Raw genomic sequence first — 19,819 nt, 5'->3', positions numbered from 1 at the left:
CAAAACTTTCCACCTTCTCCACTGCTGTCCCTTCGTTGTGGATAGGGGGGTGCTCCCTCTGTTTCCTGAAGTCCACAATCATCTCCTTTGTTTTGTTCATGTTGAGTGGGAGGTTGTTTTCCTCCAGCTTGATGAGCTTGGAGTGTACTATGGTGTTGAATGCTGAGCTGTAGTCAATGAACAGCATTCTTACATAGGTATTCCTCTTGTCCAGATGAGATTGGGCAGAGTGCAGTGTGATGGCAACTCCATCGTCTGTGGACCTGTTGGGGCAGAATGCAAACTGAAGTGGGTCTAGGATGCACTTCATGATGACAGAAGTGAGTGCTACGGGGCAGTTGTCATTTAGTTCAGTTATCTTTGCCTTCTTGGGTACAGAAACAATGGTGGCCATATTGAAGCATGTGGGGACAGCATTCTGGGATAGGGAAAGATTGAATAGGTCCGTAAACACACCAGCTGGTCTGCGCATGCCTTAATAGGGCATTGGTTCACCACAAGCCAGAACAGCTTCAATGCACCTTGGAATAGATTCTATAAGTGTCTACAACTCTGTCAGGATGTAACACCATTCCATAATTTGCTGTTTTGTTGATGGTGGTGGAAAACGCAGTCTCAGGTGTCGCTCTTCTCCCCTACGTGTTCATTTGGGTGGAGATCTGGTGACTGAGACAGCCGTGGTATATGGTTTACATAGTTATGCTCATCAAACCATTTAGTAACTACTCTTCCCCTGTGGATGGGGGCATTGTCATCCTATGAGGGCATAGGATGACACAAATAATTACATTAATCATAGTATGTTAATTGCATACATAACTCAGGAGTAACACCTATGTGGAAGCACTCACTTTCAATATACTTTGTATCCCTCGTTTACTCAAGTGTTTCCATTGTTTTGGCAGTTACCTGTACATGGACTAAGATGTAACAGAATATATGGCAATTTCTCACTGTACACAATGTATGACAAAAACACTATGCTCATGTAAACAATTACAAAAATGATAAACATTTTCAAAAATGTCAAATGATTTGTACATCAATTGCAGTGATATTTAACCAACATTTTTCATTTCTGCAGACTGAAGGTCTGAGTGTGAATGTTCATTGGATCCCTCTACTCAAGACAACAATTACACTTGATCTAAGTCAAAATACCAAACAATGAGATCACAACATAGAAAAGTGAAGAAAAAATGAATGCATGTATTGACATGGCTATCATTTATTAGGCGAACGTAAACCACACTGGGTGAAATCACTGTATAAAGTACTGTAGAGCAGCATAGGCAGACATAGCATTGCATCTCAAATAGGAGTAAATTCAACTAACCAGGTTAAGTCCAGTATCCGTCACAATAATTACCTAGGCTAATACATAAACTAAACTTAGATTAACCAAACTTAGATTTAAATGTTTAAATGATTTAAACTTAATAACCATTCGCTTATGAAAGCAGGAAAGGAGAAGTCTGAAACTGTACATTTCCAGTGATGAAAAAAAAAAGGTCTCAAAAGTTGTTTCAAGGTTACATAAACAGGAAGGTGGTAGGCCTATAGTAAGACTTGGAAAGATACCTGTAGACATTTTCAAACAGCACAAACAAATATTATAACACTACTCGTCTATGCCCCAAATGTCATTGACTCATGGTGATAGTCATACAACTCTTGAGCGATATTTCACTTTTTACATTGCACACACAGAAAACAAACAAAAAATGTACAGAAATAAATAACACCTTGAAAATTATAACAGCAAAAATATGAAATAACAGAGGTCTGGTGTGCCCAAATTGCTTGAAAATATCAGAACGCTTCCTACACCATGTGCATTAATTTGTAACAGTTAATGCATAAATGAAGTAGAATCATAGAGCTCAAATTGAGTTCTGAAACCTGAGACAATTGTTTTTTCAGTGTACAATGTTGAGCAATTCCTGCAGTAAGGCATTCACTCTGCTCTCCCTGACTTATATACAGAATCAACAAGTAGTAGACCACAGCTTCAGAAAAGCCTGTGACAAAGCAGGCAGACAAGTTAACACAATCCAACCTGAGGCTAAAGACTATCTTCTGATCCTGCATGACATGAACAGAGTCCTGAATACCGTTTGGAAAAACAGTTGATCTAAAAAAAGAAACATCTGAACAGTATTCGTGCGCACAAAAACTGGAATCCCTCAGATATTCGGTCCATGTTTTACCACTGTTACAGCATAGTCAGTTGTGAGGAATCCATAGGCAGAACAGAACCAGCAGCCTTTTCTATGTACATTTTACATAATACCCAGTAGCAGGAATCCCTGGCTTCAGGCTCTGATCATGTTTATCCAGTGAATAACTACTACTTATAGGCACAGACATGTTGCTCCCAACTCTCCAAAATGAACTGGCTCAATAGTAGACATGATAGCTACTGCAGCTTCATATCATTAGAAAAATAACTGCCTACTATGAGCGTCAACAGTCTATAAATTGAGTTTGAGGCAAGATACGTCAACATACAGCTTTTGTTTTGTAAACTAAGAACTCAAGCTGTAGGTCAGATAAAACCCTACCCAACATCAGTGCTTTGACAAAAACATGGTCCTTTGATTGCTGACTGTATGTCATATTAGACAGACCAGCGTATTAATAAACAAAATGTAACTTCCTCTTAACACTTCTCATTTATACATGTTTTATCTAGTGCAACCATAACAATATGATATTCAAACAGTCATTTGTCAACTACCTCAACTGTTATATTAGATGGATGTGTATAGATCAGTGGGGTTAGGTCATTTATGGGTCAGGCCTTTCCTCCAGGTAAACTCTCAAAAGATGATTGTAGCATGAACTTCTCAGTGTATTTCAAACCTACAGAAGGCTATCAAATGTATTATATTTATCTCAACACAGAACTTAAGACAACGTTACTTACACCATGACCGGTGAAGTCAACCAGAACAATAGCATACCATTAGAACAGTTAAGCCCTTTCGTCAGTGGGTCCACTGCATTCATTACTGATGGGTCTGGAATAGGCTCTCCTCTGTAGCATACTAGCTGGGTAGAGTAATGGCCTACTCCCTAGGAAGAGGAGAAGGACAATATTAGGAGTAACCCTAAAGTAAGTTTGATACAAACCGTAATAATGGCAATATGATATAGCTGTCCAACTCTAATACATTAATACGGAACCCCACGACATTTACAACTACACTAACATCATGAAAATGGGATGAATGAATTTCAAACGTGTAGAAAATACATAAGATAAAGCTTTTAGCTCATACCTCTTGGGTTTGTCTGCACTCCATGACTGGGGTTAGCCACAGTGGGATGGTAGAGGGAGGCCAGGTCACTGGGGGTGTAGGAACGGAGGATGTTGATCATATTCCAGTCAGTCTCCATGCTGCTGCTGCTTGCAGAGGCTGGAGGGTTGGACGCTTTGACTGGGGCATAGGCTTGCAGCCTGTGAGAGGGAGAGGCTACATTTCTTCCTGAGGGAAGCAGTCTGTTGTACCCGTCCTCCATCCTAAAGCCAGTATCAACAGTGTCCGTTTCCCTTCCGGGGAGCACAGAGAATCTCTGCCTCTTACTGGAAGGTTCACCACCAAAGTCCATTGGGGGAAGATTACCGAACCGGCTGGAGAGGCATAGCCTGGCAGCATCTGAGGGCCAGATTACAACACTACCGCTCCTCACAGGACCGCTTCTTAAGCCGCTTGCCACTTTGCTGTCCGATGGGCTCTGCCTTGGTCTCTCCATTACAGGTTTGCTATATTTTCTACCATTGGTGTTGGATTGTTCTGCTGGCTCTGTAAACCTGGATTGGCCCTGGCTGGTGGTAGGCGGCATCATCATCATCATCCTGTACCGCTGATTGTCCAGGCCCAGGGCTCCCATCGCCTTCCGGGGTTCATTGGTAAGAGACTGTTTAGGCCCATGAGGGTTGGAGGGGTGAGTCTTTCCTGTACGTTTTCCAGGAGACTGAGGGGTTGGGGATTTGGTCCGGCGAGGGTGTCTCCGATCTACAAGAGGCAGCAGGGTGACATCTTTGCCCTCAAGGGCAGGGGGGCAGCCAGTATAACGCTTCAGTTTTAGACTTCTGTTCTTCTTAGTTATGTCAGACTTCTCCTTGTGAAGCAGCTTCTTGTGCATGAGCAGGACCTCTGGGTACATAGTGCTGAAGGCACAGGACGAGCAGGCATTGGAAATCAACACATTCCTTGGTATTAGGGTGGCGGAGATGGAAAGTGAAACTTTTAAGGACAAATTTAATGGGGCGCTGAAGCCCTCATTTATTTCCTTTCCTTCCATCTTCAGGTTAACAGGTACGGGGTGTTTTGTCTCCTGTCCTTCCATCTTCAGGTTAACAGGTACGGGGTGTTTTGTCTCCTGTCCTTCCATCTTCAGGTTAACAGGTACGGGGTGTTTTGTCTCCTGTCCTTCCATCTTCAGGTTAACAGGTACGGGGTGTTTTGTCTCCTGTCCTTCCATCTTCAGGTTAACAGGTACGGGGTGTTTTGTCTCCTGTCCTTCCATCTTCAGGTTAACAGGTACGGGGTATTTTGTCTCCTGTCCTTCCATCTTCAGGTTAACAGGTACGGGGTGTTTTGTCTCCTGTCCTTCCATCTTCAGGTTAACAGGTACGGGGTATTTTGTCTCCTGTCCTTCCATCTTCAGGTTAACAGGTGCGGGGTGTTTTGTCCCCTGTCCTTCCAACTTCAGGTTAACAGGTACGGGGCATTTTATGTGTGCAGAAGAAGAGTAAGCAGCCGTAGAAATCAATTTCCCATACTCAGCATTCACTTGAGCAAGTGGGCTGGCAATCTTGACACCGATGCTATTAAATCTATCCTCTGATTTCATAATGGCACAAGGTTCGGTTGCAGGCCTGACATTGGGAGTTGGCCACAGTTTGGATCGGTTGGGGACCCGTTTGTCATCTCTGTTTCTGGTGAATTCTTTCTCACTGGGAGATGGCACAGATATCACAGGCTTATTGGGGATGCCAGTGTAAGGTTTGTCCTTGTGACGTCTATCTAAGTGATATCTCAGTGAGGTTTTCTGGGCTGCAGCATAGTCACAGTATATACATTTGTATGGTTTTTCACCTGAAAGACAAAAGAATTGCATAAGCATAATATGATCCTAACAGCAAATACAGTCTTCAGATGAATTAAATGCTGAAAGTACTACATACAGAAAACAGGGGTGTAACGGTTTGGTACATATTGCGGTTTTGGGGTCACGGTACGGTTAACGGGAAAATTAAACCCCAACAGTTACTGTAGTTCATTTCGGTTTATTCCTGATTCCATCTTTGTTCATGTAATGCCTGATGAGAGCACAATCAGGAATACCAACATTTCACTTTGCATTTTCTTAAATGATAACTCATCAACAACACTAAAATAAAGTGCAACATGTGTATGAAATCAATATATAAACATTGTTCAGAAATTGTATAGGCCTATGCTGTTTTCTTACAAAAGAACAGAACTAGTTCCTGGTTGCAATCTACTCAAGAGGCATACAACACAGCTTCGGAATAGCCTATAAGCCTTGTGTTTACTTAATGTTGTATGTATTCATTCGGGTTCACAGTGCGGACCAAATCGAGGTCCCATTACCGAACGGTTCAGTACAGTTACACCTCTAGCACACAGAGTAAGCCCATCCAACTTCATGTTAAACCTTAGAGCCAAATAACAGCTATAAATCTCAACTTACATTTCCCAATTGTGCAGCCTATTTCAAGTTCCAATGTCACATGCACAAGCACAGTGAAATGCCTTTCTTGCAAGCTCTAAACCCAACAATGCAGTAATCAATATCCATGTAGGACCACAAATAACAAATCAGGCTTCCCAGCATTACATAATGTTTACCTGTATGGGTCCTGAGGTGAATGTTGAGGTAATAGCTGGAACGGAATGTCTTGCCACAGTAACTACACTCCCTGGAGGACACAATATGTTTCACCTTCATTTGATCAAATCCATCTTCACTTTTATCTGTAGAGAAAACAAAAACAGGAGATTGGGTCATGTGAAGAAATCAAATAGTCTACTTACAAAAAAATTATAAAAACTTGTGTGAAGCAAGTGGATTTGCATAACCTGTAAATGACCAGTAGAGGGAACCGTTGATAATAAATGGCCATTTACAGGTTTTTCCCCATTTTTACACACTAAAACTGGCCCATGAGGGACAACGACCCAAACCTGTAACTAATTTACCAGAAGCATACACCAAATTGGAATAGTACTGGCACATGTTTTGTCTTACACTGAGATTGCAATTTTACAAACATTTGGCAAAATAACACAATTATCTATCTTTGGCATGACCTTCACAACTAAAATCTTGTGTGCAAGTGAAAAGCAACACTGTTCAAAAAGCTAAGCTCAATTACCAATTGATCACTTTTACACTTCACAGGTAGAGGTGGGGGTAGGTGTATAGGTGTAGGAAAATCAGGAACAAGGAGAGTAATCTCTGACAAAATTCAGGCAAATGTGGTTTGACCTTGGGAGAGACAGGGCAGAGAGTGCAGGCCAATCTGAGCCACTTCACCGTAGCATCTATTATCTGGACGTTCCAAAATGAGAATAGGTCCAATGTCTCCAGTACATAAACTCAGCAAAAAAAGAAACGTCCTCTTACTGTCAACAGCGTTAATTTTCAGCCAACTTAACATGTGTAAATATTTGTATGAACATAACAAGATTCAACAACGGAGACAAACTGAACAAGTTCCACAGAGGTGACTAAAATAAATGAATAATGTGTCCCTGAACAAAGGAGGGTCAAAGTCAAAATTAACAGTCAGTATCTGTTACTAGAATGTGGCCACCAGCTGCATTAAGTTATTGCTTTGAGATGTTACCTCACTCTTCCACCAGGTACCTGCAAGTTCCCAGGTACTTCTGGGGGGAATGGCCCTAGCCCTCACCCTCCGATCCAACAGGTGCCAGACGTGCTCAATGGGATTTCGAGTCGGGCTCATCGCTGGCCATGGCAGAACACTGACATTCCTGTCTTGCAGGAAATCATGCACAGAACGAACAGTATGGCTGGTGGCATTGTCATGCTGGAGGGTCATGAAGGATGAGCCTGCAGGAAGGGTACCACATGAGGGAGGATGTCGTCTTCCCTGTAACGCACAGCGTTGAGATTGCCTGCAATGACAACAAGCTCAGTCCAATGATGCTGTGACACACCGCCCCAGACCATGACACACCCTCCACCTCCAAATCGATGTGGCTCCAGAGTACAGATCTCGGTGTAACACTCATTCCTTCAACGATAAATGCGAATCTGACCATCACCCCTGGTGAGACAAAACCACGACTCGTCAGTAAAGAGCACTTTTTGCCAGTCCTGTCTGGTCCAGTGACGGTTGGTGTGTGTCCATAGGAGACGTTGCTGCCGGTGATGTCTGGTGAGAACCTGCCTTACAACAGGCCTACAAGCCCTCAGTCCAGCCTCTCTCAGCCTATAGCGGACCATCTGAGCACTGATGGAGTGATGTTCGGATGTACCGATCCTGTGCAGGTGTTACACGTGGTCTGCCACTGCAAGAACGATCAGCTGTCCGTCCTGTCTTCCTGTAGCGCTGTCTTAGGCTTCTCACAGTACGAACATTGCAATTTAATGCCCTGGCCACATCTGCAGTCCTCTTGCCTCCTTGCAGCATGCCTAAGGGGACCCTGGGCATCTTTCTTTTGGTGTTTTTCAGAGTCAGTAGAAAGGCCTCTTTAGTTTTCATAACTGTGACCTTAATTGCCTACCATCTGTAAGCTGTTAGTGTCTTAACGACCGTTCCACAGGTGCATGTTCATTAATTGTTATGGTTCATTGAACAAGCATGGGAAACAGTGTTTAACTTCTCTAGGCTAGGGGGCAGCATTTGGAATTTTGGATGAAAAGCGTGCCCAAAATAAACTGCTTGCTACTCAGGCCCAGAATATATGTGCATATAATTGGTAGATTTGGATAGAAAACACTCTAAAGTTCCCAAAACTGTTATTAAAATAGTGTCTGTGAGTAAAACATAACTGATTTGTCAGGCGAAAACCTGAGAAAAATGCATCCAGGAAGTAGGATTATTTTTTGTTTTGTAGTTTATTCAATGCCATTACAGTATCCATTGATTTAGGACTCAAATTGCAGTTCCTATGCCTTCCACTAGATGTCAACAGTCTTTAGAAATTGTTTCAGGCTTGTATTCTGAAAAATGAGGGAGTGAGAGCAGTCTGAATGAGTGGACCATGCAGTGTCACAGAGCTTTTTCCATGCGTGTGACCGAGAGTGCCTTTCTTGTTAACCTTTTATATTGACGACGTTATTGTCCGGTTGAAATATTATCGATTATTTAGGCTAAAAACAACCTGAGGCTTGAATATAAACATCGTTTGACATGTTTCTATGAACTTTACAGATACAATTTAGATTTTTTTGTCTGCCTGTTGTGACTGCGTTTGAGCCTGTGGATTACTGAAGAAAACATGCGAACAAAACTGAGGTTTTTGGATATAAAGAGAGACTTTATCGAACAAAACAAACATTTATTGAGTAAATGACTGTCTTCTGAGTGCAACCATATGAAGATCAAAGGTAAGTGATTAATTTTATCTCTATTTCTGACTTGTGTAACTCTTCTACTTGGCTGGTTACTGTTTGTAATGATTTGTCTGCTGGGCTATGTTCTCAAATAATCATAAGGTATGCCTTCACCGTGAAGCCTTTTTGAAATCTGAAACCGTGGTTGGGTTCACAAAAAGTTCATCTTTAAACCTATGTAAAATACTTGTATGTTTTCTGAATTTTTATAACGGGTATTTCTGTATTTGTATTTGGCGCTCTGCAATTTCACTGGATGTTGGCCAGGTGGGACGCTAGCTTCCCACATTCCTTTTTAATGAGGTTAAACCCTTTACAATGAAGATCTGTGAAGTTATTTTGATTTTTACAAATTATCATTGAAAGACAGGTAAACTCAGCAAAAAAAGAACAGTCCCCTTTTCAGGACCCTATCTACTACTTGACAGTAGTACAACATAAAGCACGGTAAAGACTGTAGATTCCAATACATACTGTAAGGTGAAACAAAGTCAATGTTTCATGTACTGAATGTATGTTTCATGTACTGTTTGTATGAAATTGGGGGCTATACTACTTTGTAACATGTTTATGTTGTATACTGTATTACTGTAGTGTATTATATTTTCTTGTAGAAATGAAAGACGACAACCACGTGGTGGTAAAATGCGTCTATTTACAGACGAACAAGAGGCTGCTATTGTGCAAATGGTAGTTGAAAATAATACCATAAAACTGCAGGGAAATCCAACAGATTATTGAAGACCCTGCCATCTTCCACATCAGAGTGAGCTTATTATCCATAGCCCGCATCTTGCATTTGTGTTCCTTTCTTGTTTGAGCAAACACAAACAATACACAATATACTGTAACAAATGTTTAGTCTTTACACTGAAATAGGTTCTGATAGTAGTAGTGATGCACCAATATTACATTTTTTGCCGAAACCGATATCCAGCTTTGGGCAACAGGGTTAAGTAGCTGGCTAGCTATTTAAGTAAAAATTCAATAGGCAAACAACATGTGGCAACCTTGCTAATACTTACAAGGATTCCTAAATCATTGCTAAGAATAATGAAAATGACTGCAGTTTTGACCGGTCATTGTTTTCAGGCTGGTTATATTGGTACTAGCTAGGTACCAAGCTAAAGCTAGCTAGTTGCAGACGAACAAATAATGCTTTATTACCAACGCGGTATTGTAAACATCATTTGTAGCCGGTGTTTGCAGACTTTTGTACAGCTTTGACAGTGCTACTCTTATCCCATAGTATGTATATCGTGACTCTAATAGCAGTGACACTATTACTGTGTAACTCCGGTACGGCAACATCTGAAAAATAGTACACATGGTAGTGTGTACCGGTGCTTGACCAGTCTGCGAAAGCAAACATCACCCACGGTTGATTGTCAAGGGCCATGAATTGCATTATCTTGGAGTTAATGGATTTTTGCCTTTGAGTTGTCTCGCTGAATATTCCTTACTCTTTCAAATTACTGCTCGACTTGTTGACTGCTCGATTCACACAGCAGACATTGTGGGGCTAGGTTTGGAATGCTGTGTTGTATGTGTCGTGCAAAATTTACGTGGCGTCATTACATAATTACGTTGAACCACTGTATCAGCAAAACATTTACATAATGCACTGACAAATCCTTTTTTTTTTTTAATCACTCTAAAATGGTTAAATATAATATTACATAGGTATGTACATCGGTTTTTAACATCGAACCGATACCGATGATGGCATTTTTAGCTAATATTGGCTGATTCAGAAATGTTCACCGATATATCGTGCATCCCTAAGAAAGTGTGTTGAATATGTCACAGTGTGATCTTGGTTGTCACTAAGTTAGATTCATTTGATTATTTTTTTCTCATTTGTAAGCAGAGTTTCATTTTGAGCAGGGAGTACATGATGTTGATTTCCGTGTTTCATTTTGGAAGATGTTTGGGGAAATTGGCTAACTGTTTTGTGATCAGAGTTTTGAGTACCGAAGATGTAGTTTCAGCAAACGTGTGTTAACAATTGGGAAAAACTGTAAATCCACCTTTCATCATTACAAAACAAATGGTTGTTTCTTAAACATTAAGTTGCTGTATTTACCTGAAAATAAGGCATCTCCCGGTGCTCCGTCATCTGACCCTTCTTCAGACCCCTCTTCTTTGGGGGACCCTGCTCTGGAGAGCTTGCCATCAATGAAGGCGGTGGGGCTCTCCGCCTCACCCCTCTCCCTCTTGTGCACTCTGGAGTGGAGAACAAGCTGGTGGTACGTCCTGAATGTCCTCCCACAGTCCTCACAGTGCGTCGGCTTGTCATTTCGACTTGACTTCTGATCAGGTTCTGGTGATGGGGTCTCTCCAGCAGTCTGTCTGGATCTCAGTTCTCTACCCAAGTTGGCTTTAACACACTTGTTGTCACCTTCTTGGCCTTCTGACCAGATGTTTGTCAGTTCTTTATCTGAGCCAGAGTCCTCGTTGTTAGAGCTGTGGTCTTGGATTAGGCCTAGATCTTTAGCCATACTTGGGCAAACTGCTATCTTTCCCTTGGTGGCAAGTTGCCAGGCCTGGTAGGTGTTGAAAGGGTCGAGTTGGGCAATCCACCTAGAAGATCTCTCTGGTATAGTACTTTCGTCAGAGAGGGGGCGAAGGTTGAGTACCTGTAAAAAACCTTGTTGACTGAGGGGATCTTCCTGTCTATCCTTCTCTCTGTTTTCATCAGCCTCTAATTCTTTACTATGTACTTTGCTGTGTTCCACCAAATGGTGTTTATCGGGAAAAAAGAAGCCACAGGTAAAGCACATTTTATAAGGGGTGATTACAGGCTCTGGGACTTGGTCTTGGATGACTTCATTGATAATAACTGGACCATCCAGTTTCTGCTGGGCCTTAGCCTTATGGAACCTCATATGGTTCCTGAGAAACCAGGGTTCTTTGAACCGCCGGCCACAAAAGTTACAGTGAAATGTGAAACAGTCCTTGTGTGTCCTCATGTGGCTCTCCAGCTCACTGGCACCCTCTGTGGCCTGATCACACACAACGCAGCTAAATACCACCTCCTTCACAGATGGCAACCTGGGTTTGGTCCGGGCCCTCTCACCTGGGATCAAGAACTCTGCCTCCACACGCAGAACTGTCGTTTCGAACAGTGTTGTGGGGTGCTGGGTCAGGACGTGTGGGCCCATGTCATCTTGGTGTATGAAGGTCTGGTCACAAAACATACAGTCCAGGGCTTCCAGCAGGCTTCCCTCGGGCTGAGCCTCGGCTTTGTTAGTGATGGTGGCACTGTGAGGAGTCATGCTGGAGCCAGACCCTGGCATGCTAGCACCACTACTAATATTTAGAACGTCTTGTCCAAGTCCATCTGGACGTTCCACATATGGCAACAGGTGAGTTGGCATTTCCTCAAAAGTTGTGCAATTGATCTATATACTTAAGTATTCTATTAGTAAGGAGTTACTGGATGACGTTTCTGAATATCAATGTGGAAGATTGTCAGTGATTCATCCAGGGGAGTTAGGTCTTAGTAGGTAGATTCCTGTAAAACACAAAATAACAAGGAAAAGGTTAGGCTAATGTAGTATCATCATGGAATAGTGCTATCCGGGGATCCTTGGGACATCCCTACCCTAAATCCTAACCTTAACCCCTACCCATTTTATATTTCAACTTCAATGGGATAGGGACATCCCAAGGATCCCAGAGAGCACAGACCTATCATTATGGCAAGGTGAGGCCTATGAATGCTAAAAGGCACCAAGCTACCTCAAATAACAAGGACATTTAGTTCTCAAATTGAAACTGAATATGAGATTAATTTACTCTTAGCATATAGTACTGTGAAGAATGCATAATTTTATTGCACATGGCTACATATTTAACACATCATTTGACAGTTTGCCATTAATGCAAAGCCTTGGCTTGTGGTTATATTTTTAGCAGTTGGATAAAATGTTGAATAAATGGACAAACTAGATACACAAATACATCCTAATTAAAATTATGGCATTGCACAAACAGTTTGATAGTCTCTACAAACAGCTTGTAATTTAAATTAAATCATGAAATATTAGTTTAACCATTTTGGTTTCCACTTCCATACTGAAATAGCAGAATGTGTTCATTATTTGTTCAACAAGCCATGACAAGATGACTTGTGTTGGCAATCAGTGGAAGTTGTCGACTAAGGAAGTGTCATCAAACATCGTGAGAAAATAGTATAGTCTTAAAATATTAGTCTTCCGTGACCCATCCCAGTCAGCAACCTATTTTTATATAAGATAGTGAAGTAGCACGTTATTTGACTGATGTTTAATCAGCTATGCAAACAGGTCTCCAATTTGTTATCCAACACATGCAACGTGATAAAAGACAAACGAGCCACTCGTCGAGTTAATCCAAGGTTATGAATCTGTAATGCCAAATTAGAAGGCTAGAATATGTGAAGGCTTAAAGTACATAGCTAGCTAGTTATTAATGTCCCACATAAAAAAATTAATCGTGCTTTTCTATTGGATTATTTTCAATATAGTTAGAACTCAATAGTCACTTCTGTAACTCATTCTGCTACATCCTACTAACGTTAGCCAGTTAACCACTGATAGGAAGTTGCTGTCCCGGTGTCTATCAAACATTACGAAATTCAGCAAATTAGCTTTCTAGCTAGCCAAGCACGGACATTCCTAATTTAACATGCAAAGACATAGTTAATGGGTGAAAGGTAGGAAATAAAACAGATATCCTAATTAACCATCATTTGAGTTCATCTTACGAAATGATTTAATAACATTAGCTAATTTAGTTAGCTAGCAATCAATCAATACGCTCGTTTTATAGAAACTGCAGATAACTCACCAATTACCTACCAATTCAGGCTTTCCAGGTATACTTTCAATTAATCGAAATTATATATCTAAGTGAAATAAACTGCGTGTTACATCCTGTCGCTAAACTAGCTAATTCATGAATAATAGCAGCTAGCCAAATGTGTTCACCTTTCTACAATTTTCGGTCATATTGTTCTTACTCAATGTTTGCAAGTCGCTATGTGGAGCTGTTGAATTGTGAGGCGCGCGCTCAACGAATCGGGGACAGAAGTATCGCGTGCACTACAGCCCCAAAAGCGAAACAGGGACAACAGTCACGTGGTCGCAACTTTTGACAAAGTAAATAATTATATAAAGTAAAATGTATAATACAATGTAAAATAATTACATAATAAACAATACTGGGGCACACACATATGTATCTATTGCACACACATATGTATCTCTTATGAAAGCAAGGTAAGAGAACGTCTGTAGATATACTACAAAACACAAGAACAATAACAAGGTGGACTGCCCAAATGTAATCATTGTAATGGCGGTTGTGTCATGCGGATGGTTAGTCACCTATTGAGTTGGTCTGAAAGTTAGAGGACAGGCCTAGATAACATGATTGGCTATTTGTTGAAAGATAACAGTGTGATTCTATTCTGTATATGAGATGGTACACATTTGGTTGTATCCTACATAATTTCCCATTTGAGACAGTCACAGTTGGTTAGCAAATAGGCCTAAACAAAATAGCAATGTTTTATGAACTTTGTTCTAAGCAAAAGTCTCAACGTCATGTTGTTCAGACAAAGAGTTGACTTTTACAAGTCTCTCACTCCACTTCCCATTGCAACAGAACAGAGCACCGTGTGGAGAGGGGGGATGGGGACCTGCAACTCACAGCTACATGTGGGATGATGTGCTATGCAGCAACATGTCACTGTGTGTTTCCAGCATTGAATGATAGCCTTATAGCTTTATATTTATATCAAATTATCACTGCAAAAGTAATTAGGCTATTCAACCCTTTTTTCTTATTTGAGATACACATTTGAATGTTTTTTGGAAATCAGGTTATATTTTAGTTTTGGTCAGATGTAGACTATTGAAACTCAAAACGTTTTCAAATTATGATTTTGAATACTTGTCCTATTGTAAGACACCAAAATGTTTAGAAATAACCATGATAATTCAATCCATAGTGTACCATAGCCTACAATGCAACCATGAAATACAGGGATCTACTGAATGAAAAATGAAACATCTATGAAGTGAACTAACATACATTCTATTCAAGGTGAGCTAGAAAAAAACTGATTTCTACATGTATTTACTCATAATCAATGTAAAGTTAAGACCAATGCTTTATTCTTTCTCAGTACAGTTGATCACCTTTCCTCCTCTTTTCATCAGAGTATATGCATGTCAAAGCAACTGCTTCACCCCTCCCCCACCCCAGCTCCTCTGACAGCTGGCAATAGCATGGATCTCATTGTGGTTCCACTTTAAATTATTATGCCATTTACTACTCTATTCACAATGGGTTTTTCACAGAACGTATGTATTAGTACTACTCTACCTCATTAATACTCACCATTCTTGATTTTGTGATGGCTCAAGATAGTCAGGAAACCCAAACACAATCACACTGTCTCTGGATGTTGGATGTTAACCCCACCCTAACCCTCCTCTTTCTACTAGCTTAGGTAAACAACTCTTGAGTGATAAAGGTTCTATGTTAGAGCTCTGTTAGTTTTAGTTCATTTAGAGACTTGATGATTCATGAACAAAGAGCTCTAGATAGTTTTACTTGCATTGCTGGTTAGACTTAAAACAAATATTACATCACATAATTATATAGAATAAAACACATAAGAATTATAAGATCTCATTGTTTTTCATTGGCATGATAGTCAACAAAATAGACATTGAGATGAATATGAGAGACTGAAAAAAAGCTTCAACCTCAAGGCCATCAGACTGTTGAACAGCCACCACTAACATTGAGTGGCTGCTGCCAACATACTGACTCAACTCCAGCCACTTTAATAATGGAAAAATGAATGTAAAAATGTATCACTAGCCACTTTAAACTATGCCACTTAATATAATGTTTACATACCCTACATTACTCATCTCATATGTATATACTGTACTCTATACCATCTACTGTATCTTGCCTATGCCGTTCTGTACCATCACTCATGCATATATTTTTATGTACATATCCTTCATCCCTTTACACTTGTGTGTATAAGGTAGTTGTTGTGAAATTGTTAGTTTAGATTACTCGTTGATTATTACTGCATTGTCAGAACTAGAAGCACAAGCATTTCGCTACACTCGCATTAACATCTGCTAACCATGTGTATGTGACAAATAAAATTTTGATTTGATGCTCAAAGAAGAAGGCATTCATCACACCAGACTAAACCATTCTTTACATTTTTTAAAATTCTAAATGAAACCCATCCCCAGCTGTTGAGGGTGAAGAACAGTGAACAAATCCACATCGACTGCTGTCAGCAGGCATTTGCCAAAACATCTCCAGCAACTGGCTGAAACGTTGTCATGTACAGTAGCTCCACCCAGCCTGCATGTTGAACCTAGAAAGAACCCAGAACACACAGGCAATCGTGTGGAGCACCACCACAGCCATTTGGGACATGTCCAACTCCCTCTGTTGTCTACAGAGCAGGTTATAGCAAACACCAAGAAAATGTCCCCAGGAGGTATTCTGGTCTCTGAGTGACACGATTTTGATGTCTCAATAACCCACCAGGCTTGTGTCAGAAACATTCATTTAGGCTACATAATACATCAATGTCAGAAATAAAACCTGTTATGGGAGAAACAAACTCACAGAGCAGTCACATCTTTCTGGCACCATAGATACATTAATATTGTGTTGACAGCCAAATAGATTTCCAGTGTCATGTTTATATTCAAATTAAGTTTTGATCATAGTTTCATGTGCTTATTATTGTTGAATAAAGAAGCAGTACTGTACCTATTTTACTTTAAGTGTATAAAACATCATTTGGTTATTTGTAGCCTTTTTTATGTCCTTGCTTTATCTTGAGTTCCTGTCATACAAACAAGTCTAGAATGTTAATCAAGGCACCACATGTGACACACACGGTGGCCTCCCGCTCATTTCCCATTGTTCCCTGGCCACAAAGGCTTTGTGAAAAGCTAGCAATCTGGAATGGCAGTATAATGTCTGATACTGATGAGCGATCTAAACATGTAATTCCATAGCTATAGTCCTGGTGCATTACTTGTTGCTTACAGCTTGTATTGTCCGATCATCCTAACAGAGCAAAGAAGTTGCTCTGTTCAGTCAATAATTCATGGAGCAATAAAGCACACGTCTGCCTCTGATTTGAGTTGCAAAAAGACACAAAAGAACATATGCCAAGAATATATCGTATTGGCAACACAAAATAAGTACAATACACTATTGTTTGTATTAACAGACATTTAGAATAGAATAGAATCAAATAAAAAATAATAACTAATATCAGCCTCTATTCTACAAAATAAGAAAACAAAACAATTTGTATTATAGAGTTGGTGAGAAAAGTGTTCATTTAATCTTTTAACATATTAGCAAAACAAATAATTATTTTGTATTCAACCCGCAGCTCTGGTATGTGATGGAGGGATGGATGCATGAGTCAGGTCCTCCTCACAGACGATTATGCAAGTAGACTTGATCTTGTCTGGATGTGTCAGCAACAGCTGACTGCATTGTTCCCTTCCAGATTCATGGATCAGCTTCCTTTATAACCATACTGCTGCTCCGTCTGAAAGACGTTTTCATCATCAGTTGTAGCCATTTAAGAAGGATAAACATTCTTACAACCTAAGGTACAATATTTCTTATAGTTGTAATATTCTAATCTGGTCAAGATCAAGATTTGTTATATTCTACATCTGCTTCATAGAGACATTTCTATTTTGTGTTGACTGTCGTCTTCTAATGCATTCGCTGCTCGGAAATACAGTTATTCTTTCCTGTATTGCAGTATACACCCAAAACACATTTCCTTATGAATGTCATGTATTTATGTTATATTCATTGGAATATGGACCTTCGATTGATCACTTTAATCTGCAAAGCCAGAAAGGACTTGATATTATAAGAGGATGCGTCCCATAGATTTACACTACTAAGTACTGGGAAAGTTATTACACTTCATGAGCTTTAAGGTCAACAACAATCTAAACAAGGTTGTTAGCCATGTCTACCCAGCCCCTCAAACCAACAAGATCAGCAACTCAACTCAAAAGAATTTCACATAATACATGACAAAAACACCCTCCGGTGCAACACATCTAAAGAGAGCCTCTGTTCGTCTGAATACATCTGAATACTGAATATTATACATCCACATAATGCTCAATTGCCTGCTGATAAAGACTTGACAATGTAGTATATCAGTTAGTTTAACATCATCTGGTGATTGGATATTGCCATTAAACTGTTATTGCAAGGCCTGGGAATATGTTGTGTCTTCATTGGTCCTTGTAATGTGATCCCCCATGCCTCCCTGTGTGCATGGTGCTGGAGAGCAGAGCAGCACAGCGCTGCATAGCCTTGACAAACATTAGTGCTGACAGCAGCCCTCCCCAGTCCCCATAGGCCTCCCAAGCAGCCCACTGGTCCCTTGGCTCCCCTACCCCCTCTTGGTACTCGGCGCTGTGTGGTCTGCATTCATTCACACACTCACACTTACTGTCCTGTGATCAACTGAACCAGCATGGTCATAGATCATCGCCTCTGCAGGAGGATGACAGTTTCTTAACTAGGAGATATTATGGTTAAATCTTCTTATTGCACAACGTTTAAACTGAGGTTTCTAGCCATGTTGCTATGCTGCACCATTCTTGTCTTCTGCAGAAGCACCTCAACAATTATGGAGTGTAGGAACATTCTACCTGTTGTAGTGGCATAAGGATTCACTATGAATATGACCATGAAACATCTGGCATTAGACATATTCCAGAGTGTTTATACTGCCACAGAAGCGAAGTCAAAGTAAGTTCAGATGTATCAGTCAGTGAATGCATTATCATAAAGTCTATTACTCTTCATAACTGTCTGTCTGATTTGAACTCATCAGTCATAGCACATTTTTTGAAAAAGGCCCTCCACAAAATGAGGGTCTTTTGCATCCCCTTTGATATCTTAAGTAGAAATTGTGGGCCAATATAGAAGTTTAAAAGCATATTATATTAAATGAAGTACCCTTTAATATAGACCACATGGATAATTCAATCATTCAGATTTTGTATATGAATAAAGGCTTGCAAAAGTGCCAAAATATCCACATTTTGACATGTCCCTCCATGCACCCTCTATGACGTTTAGGAAGATTTTAATCTACTAAACCCCTACATTTCTCCAAGTTTTGACCATCATTGTAAAGACCTAGTTATTTTGTTGCTTTAACAAATGCTTATTTATTTAATGTAATTAGAGATTAATTTATGTATGTCCCTCATTTTACGGTCAACCTTGTTACATGAACTGAACTCTGGTTTCAGAAGTTGTTTTTCAAAAGAAACATTGAACATCTAAAAGTGAAATCATAGTGTAGAATCAGGTGAGCTGGTGTACTCTTTTTGACCATTTGCTGGTGTTTTGTGGTGGAAAACTGAGCATCAACCCTGTCATTGTCAACCCTGTTAGTCAACCCTGTTACTTTATTTGGCAATTACTATTGTAATTGTTTTACTAAACCTCTTGAGATGGGAGAATGTGTTTTTATTGCATTGAACATGTGCTCTTTATGAAAATGTAAACATTAGGTGAATGTTTTTATTTTATTTTATTTTTTTAACCAAGTTACACTTCTCAAAAGACAGAAGTGGTGGAACAACCCAGCTGCTGTTTTACTCCTGGTCCATCATGTGCTACCATTTACTTCAGCTCTTCTGAAGATAATACAATTTAACTCACTTCTCTCAGACACATTAGTGTTATATGGTTACTGTCAGAACAAAATGTGATATTGCATCTTAAATTGAAATGATCCGCATGGGGAAAAGAACAGACAATGGACCAAATAACCCTCTGTAACTACCATACCCGTAGCATCGCTCCCTTCTTTCCTGTCTTTTTCCCGGCCACTTCTTGGGAAAATACTTTGATGCACAATTTGAACTGATCACAGTGATTTACAGGGGGCAATGCAAGTATAACAGTGCTTCAGTTAACTAAGGAGCAGTATGAGTTACTACTTCAGGAACATTGACTCATCACTTAAAGGTGTATGATCTCAGACGCAGCCATCGAAAACACATTCCTCCACAGACAGAGGACTCCATGATGCAAACTCTGCTATGAATCACCACACAAATTAATATTAGGATACTATAAAAAGATTAGAGTC

At 40.2% G+C, this 19,819-nt stretch overlaps 1 protein-coding gene across 5 annotated transcripts; it reads right to left on the bottom strand.

Moving 5' to 3' along the window:
* Positions 1-1,210: 1,210 nt before the first annotated feature.
* LOC124032200 (zinc finger protein 217-like) lies at positions 1,211-13,705 on the bottom strand. 5 transcript variants are annotated; one of them, XM_046344421.1, is made up of 6 exons: positions 13,467-13,677; positions 10,709-12,139; positions 5,886-6,011; positions 4,717-5,108; positions 3,285-4,671; positions 1,211-3,078 (listed from the first exon to the last, which is right to left on the bottom strand). In XM_046344421.1, exons 2-6 carry the CDS (start codon positions 12,000-12,002, stop codon positions 2,978-2,980), a joined length of 3,300 nt encoding a protein of 1,099 aa, XP_046200377.1. In that variant the 5' UTR covers positions 12,003-12,139; positions 13,467-13,677; the 3' UTR covers positions 1,211-2,977. The 5 variants fall into 5 exon arrangements, with proteins under 5 accessions (XP_046200377.1, XP_046200376.1, XP_046200374.1 ...); XM_046344420.1 differs by having other exon boundaries at positions 3,285-5,108; positions 13,628-13,705; XM_046344418.1 differs by having other exon boundaries at positions 3,285-5,108; positions 13,456-13,677.
* Between the last annotated feature and the right edge of the window lie 6,114 nt (positions 13,706-19,819).

This window comes from Oncorhynchus gorbuscha, linkage group LG03 (genome assembly GCF_021184085.1).
Source record: "Oncorhynchus gorbuscha isolate QuinsamMale2020 ecotype Even-year linkage group LG03, OgorEven_v1.0, whole genome shotgun sequence".
In the NCBI taxonomy this organism is placed as follows: domain Eukaryota; kingdom Metazoa; phylum Chordata; class Actinopteri; order Salmoniformes; family Salmonidae; genus Oncorhynchus; species Oncorhynchus gorbuscha.
The sequence above is the reverse complement of the archived record's forward strand: the minus strand, read 5'-3'. Positions and strand labels throughout refer to the sequence as shown.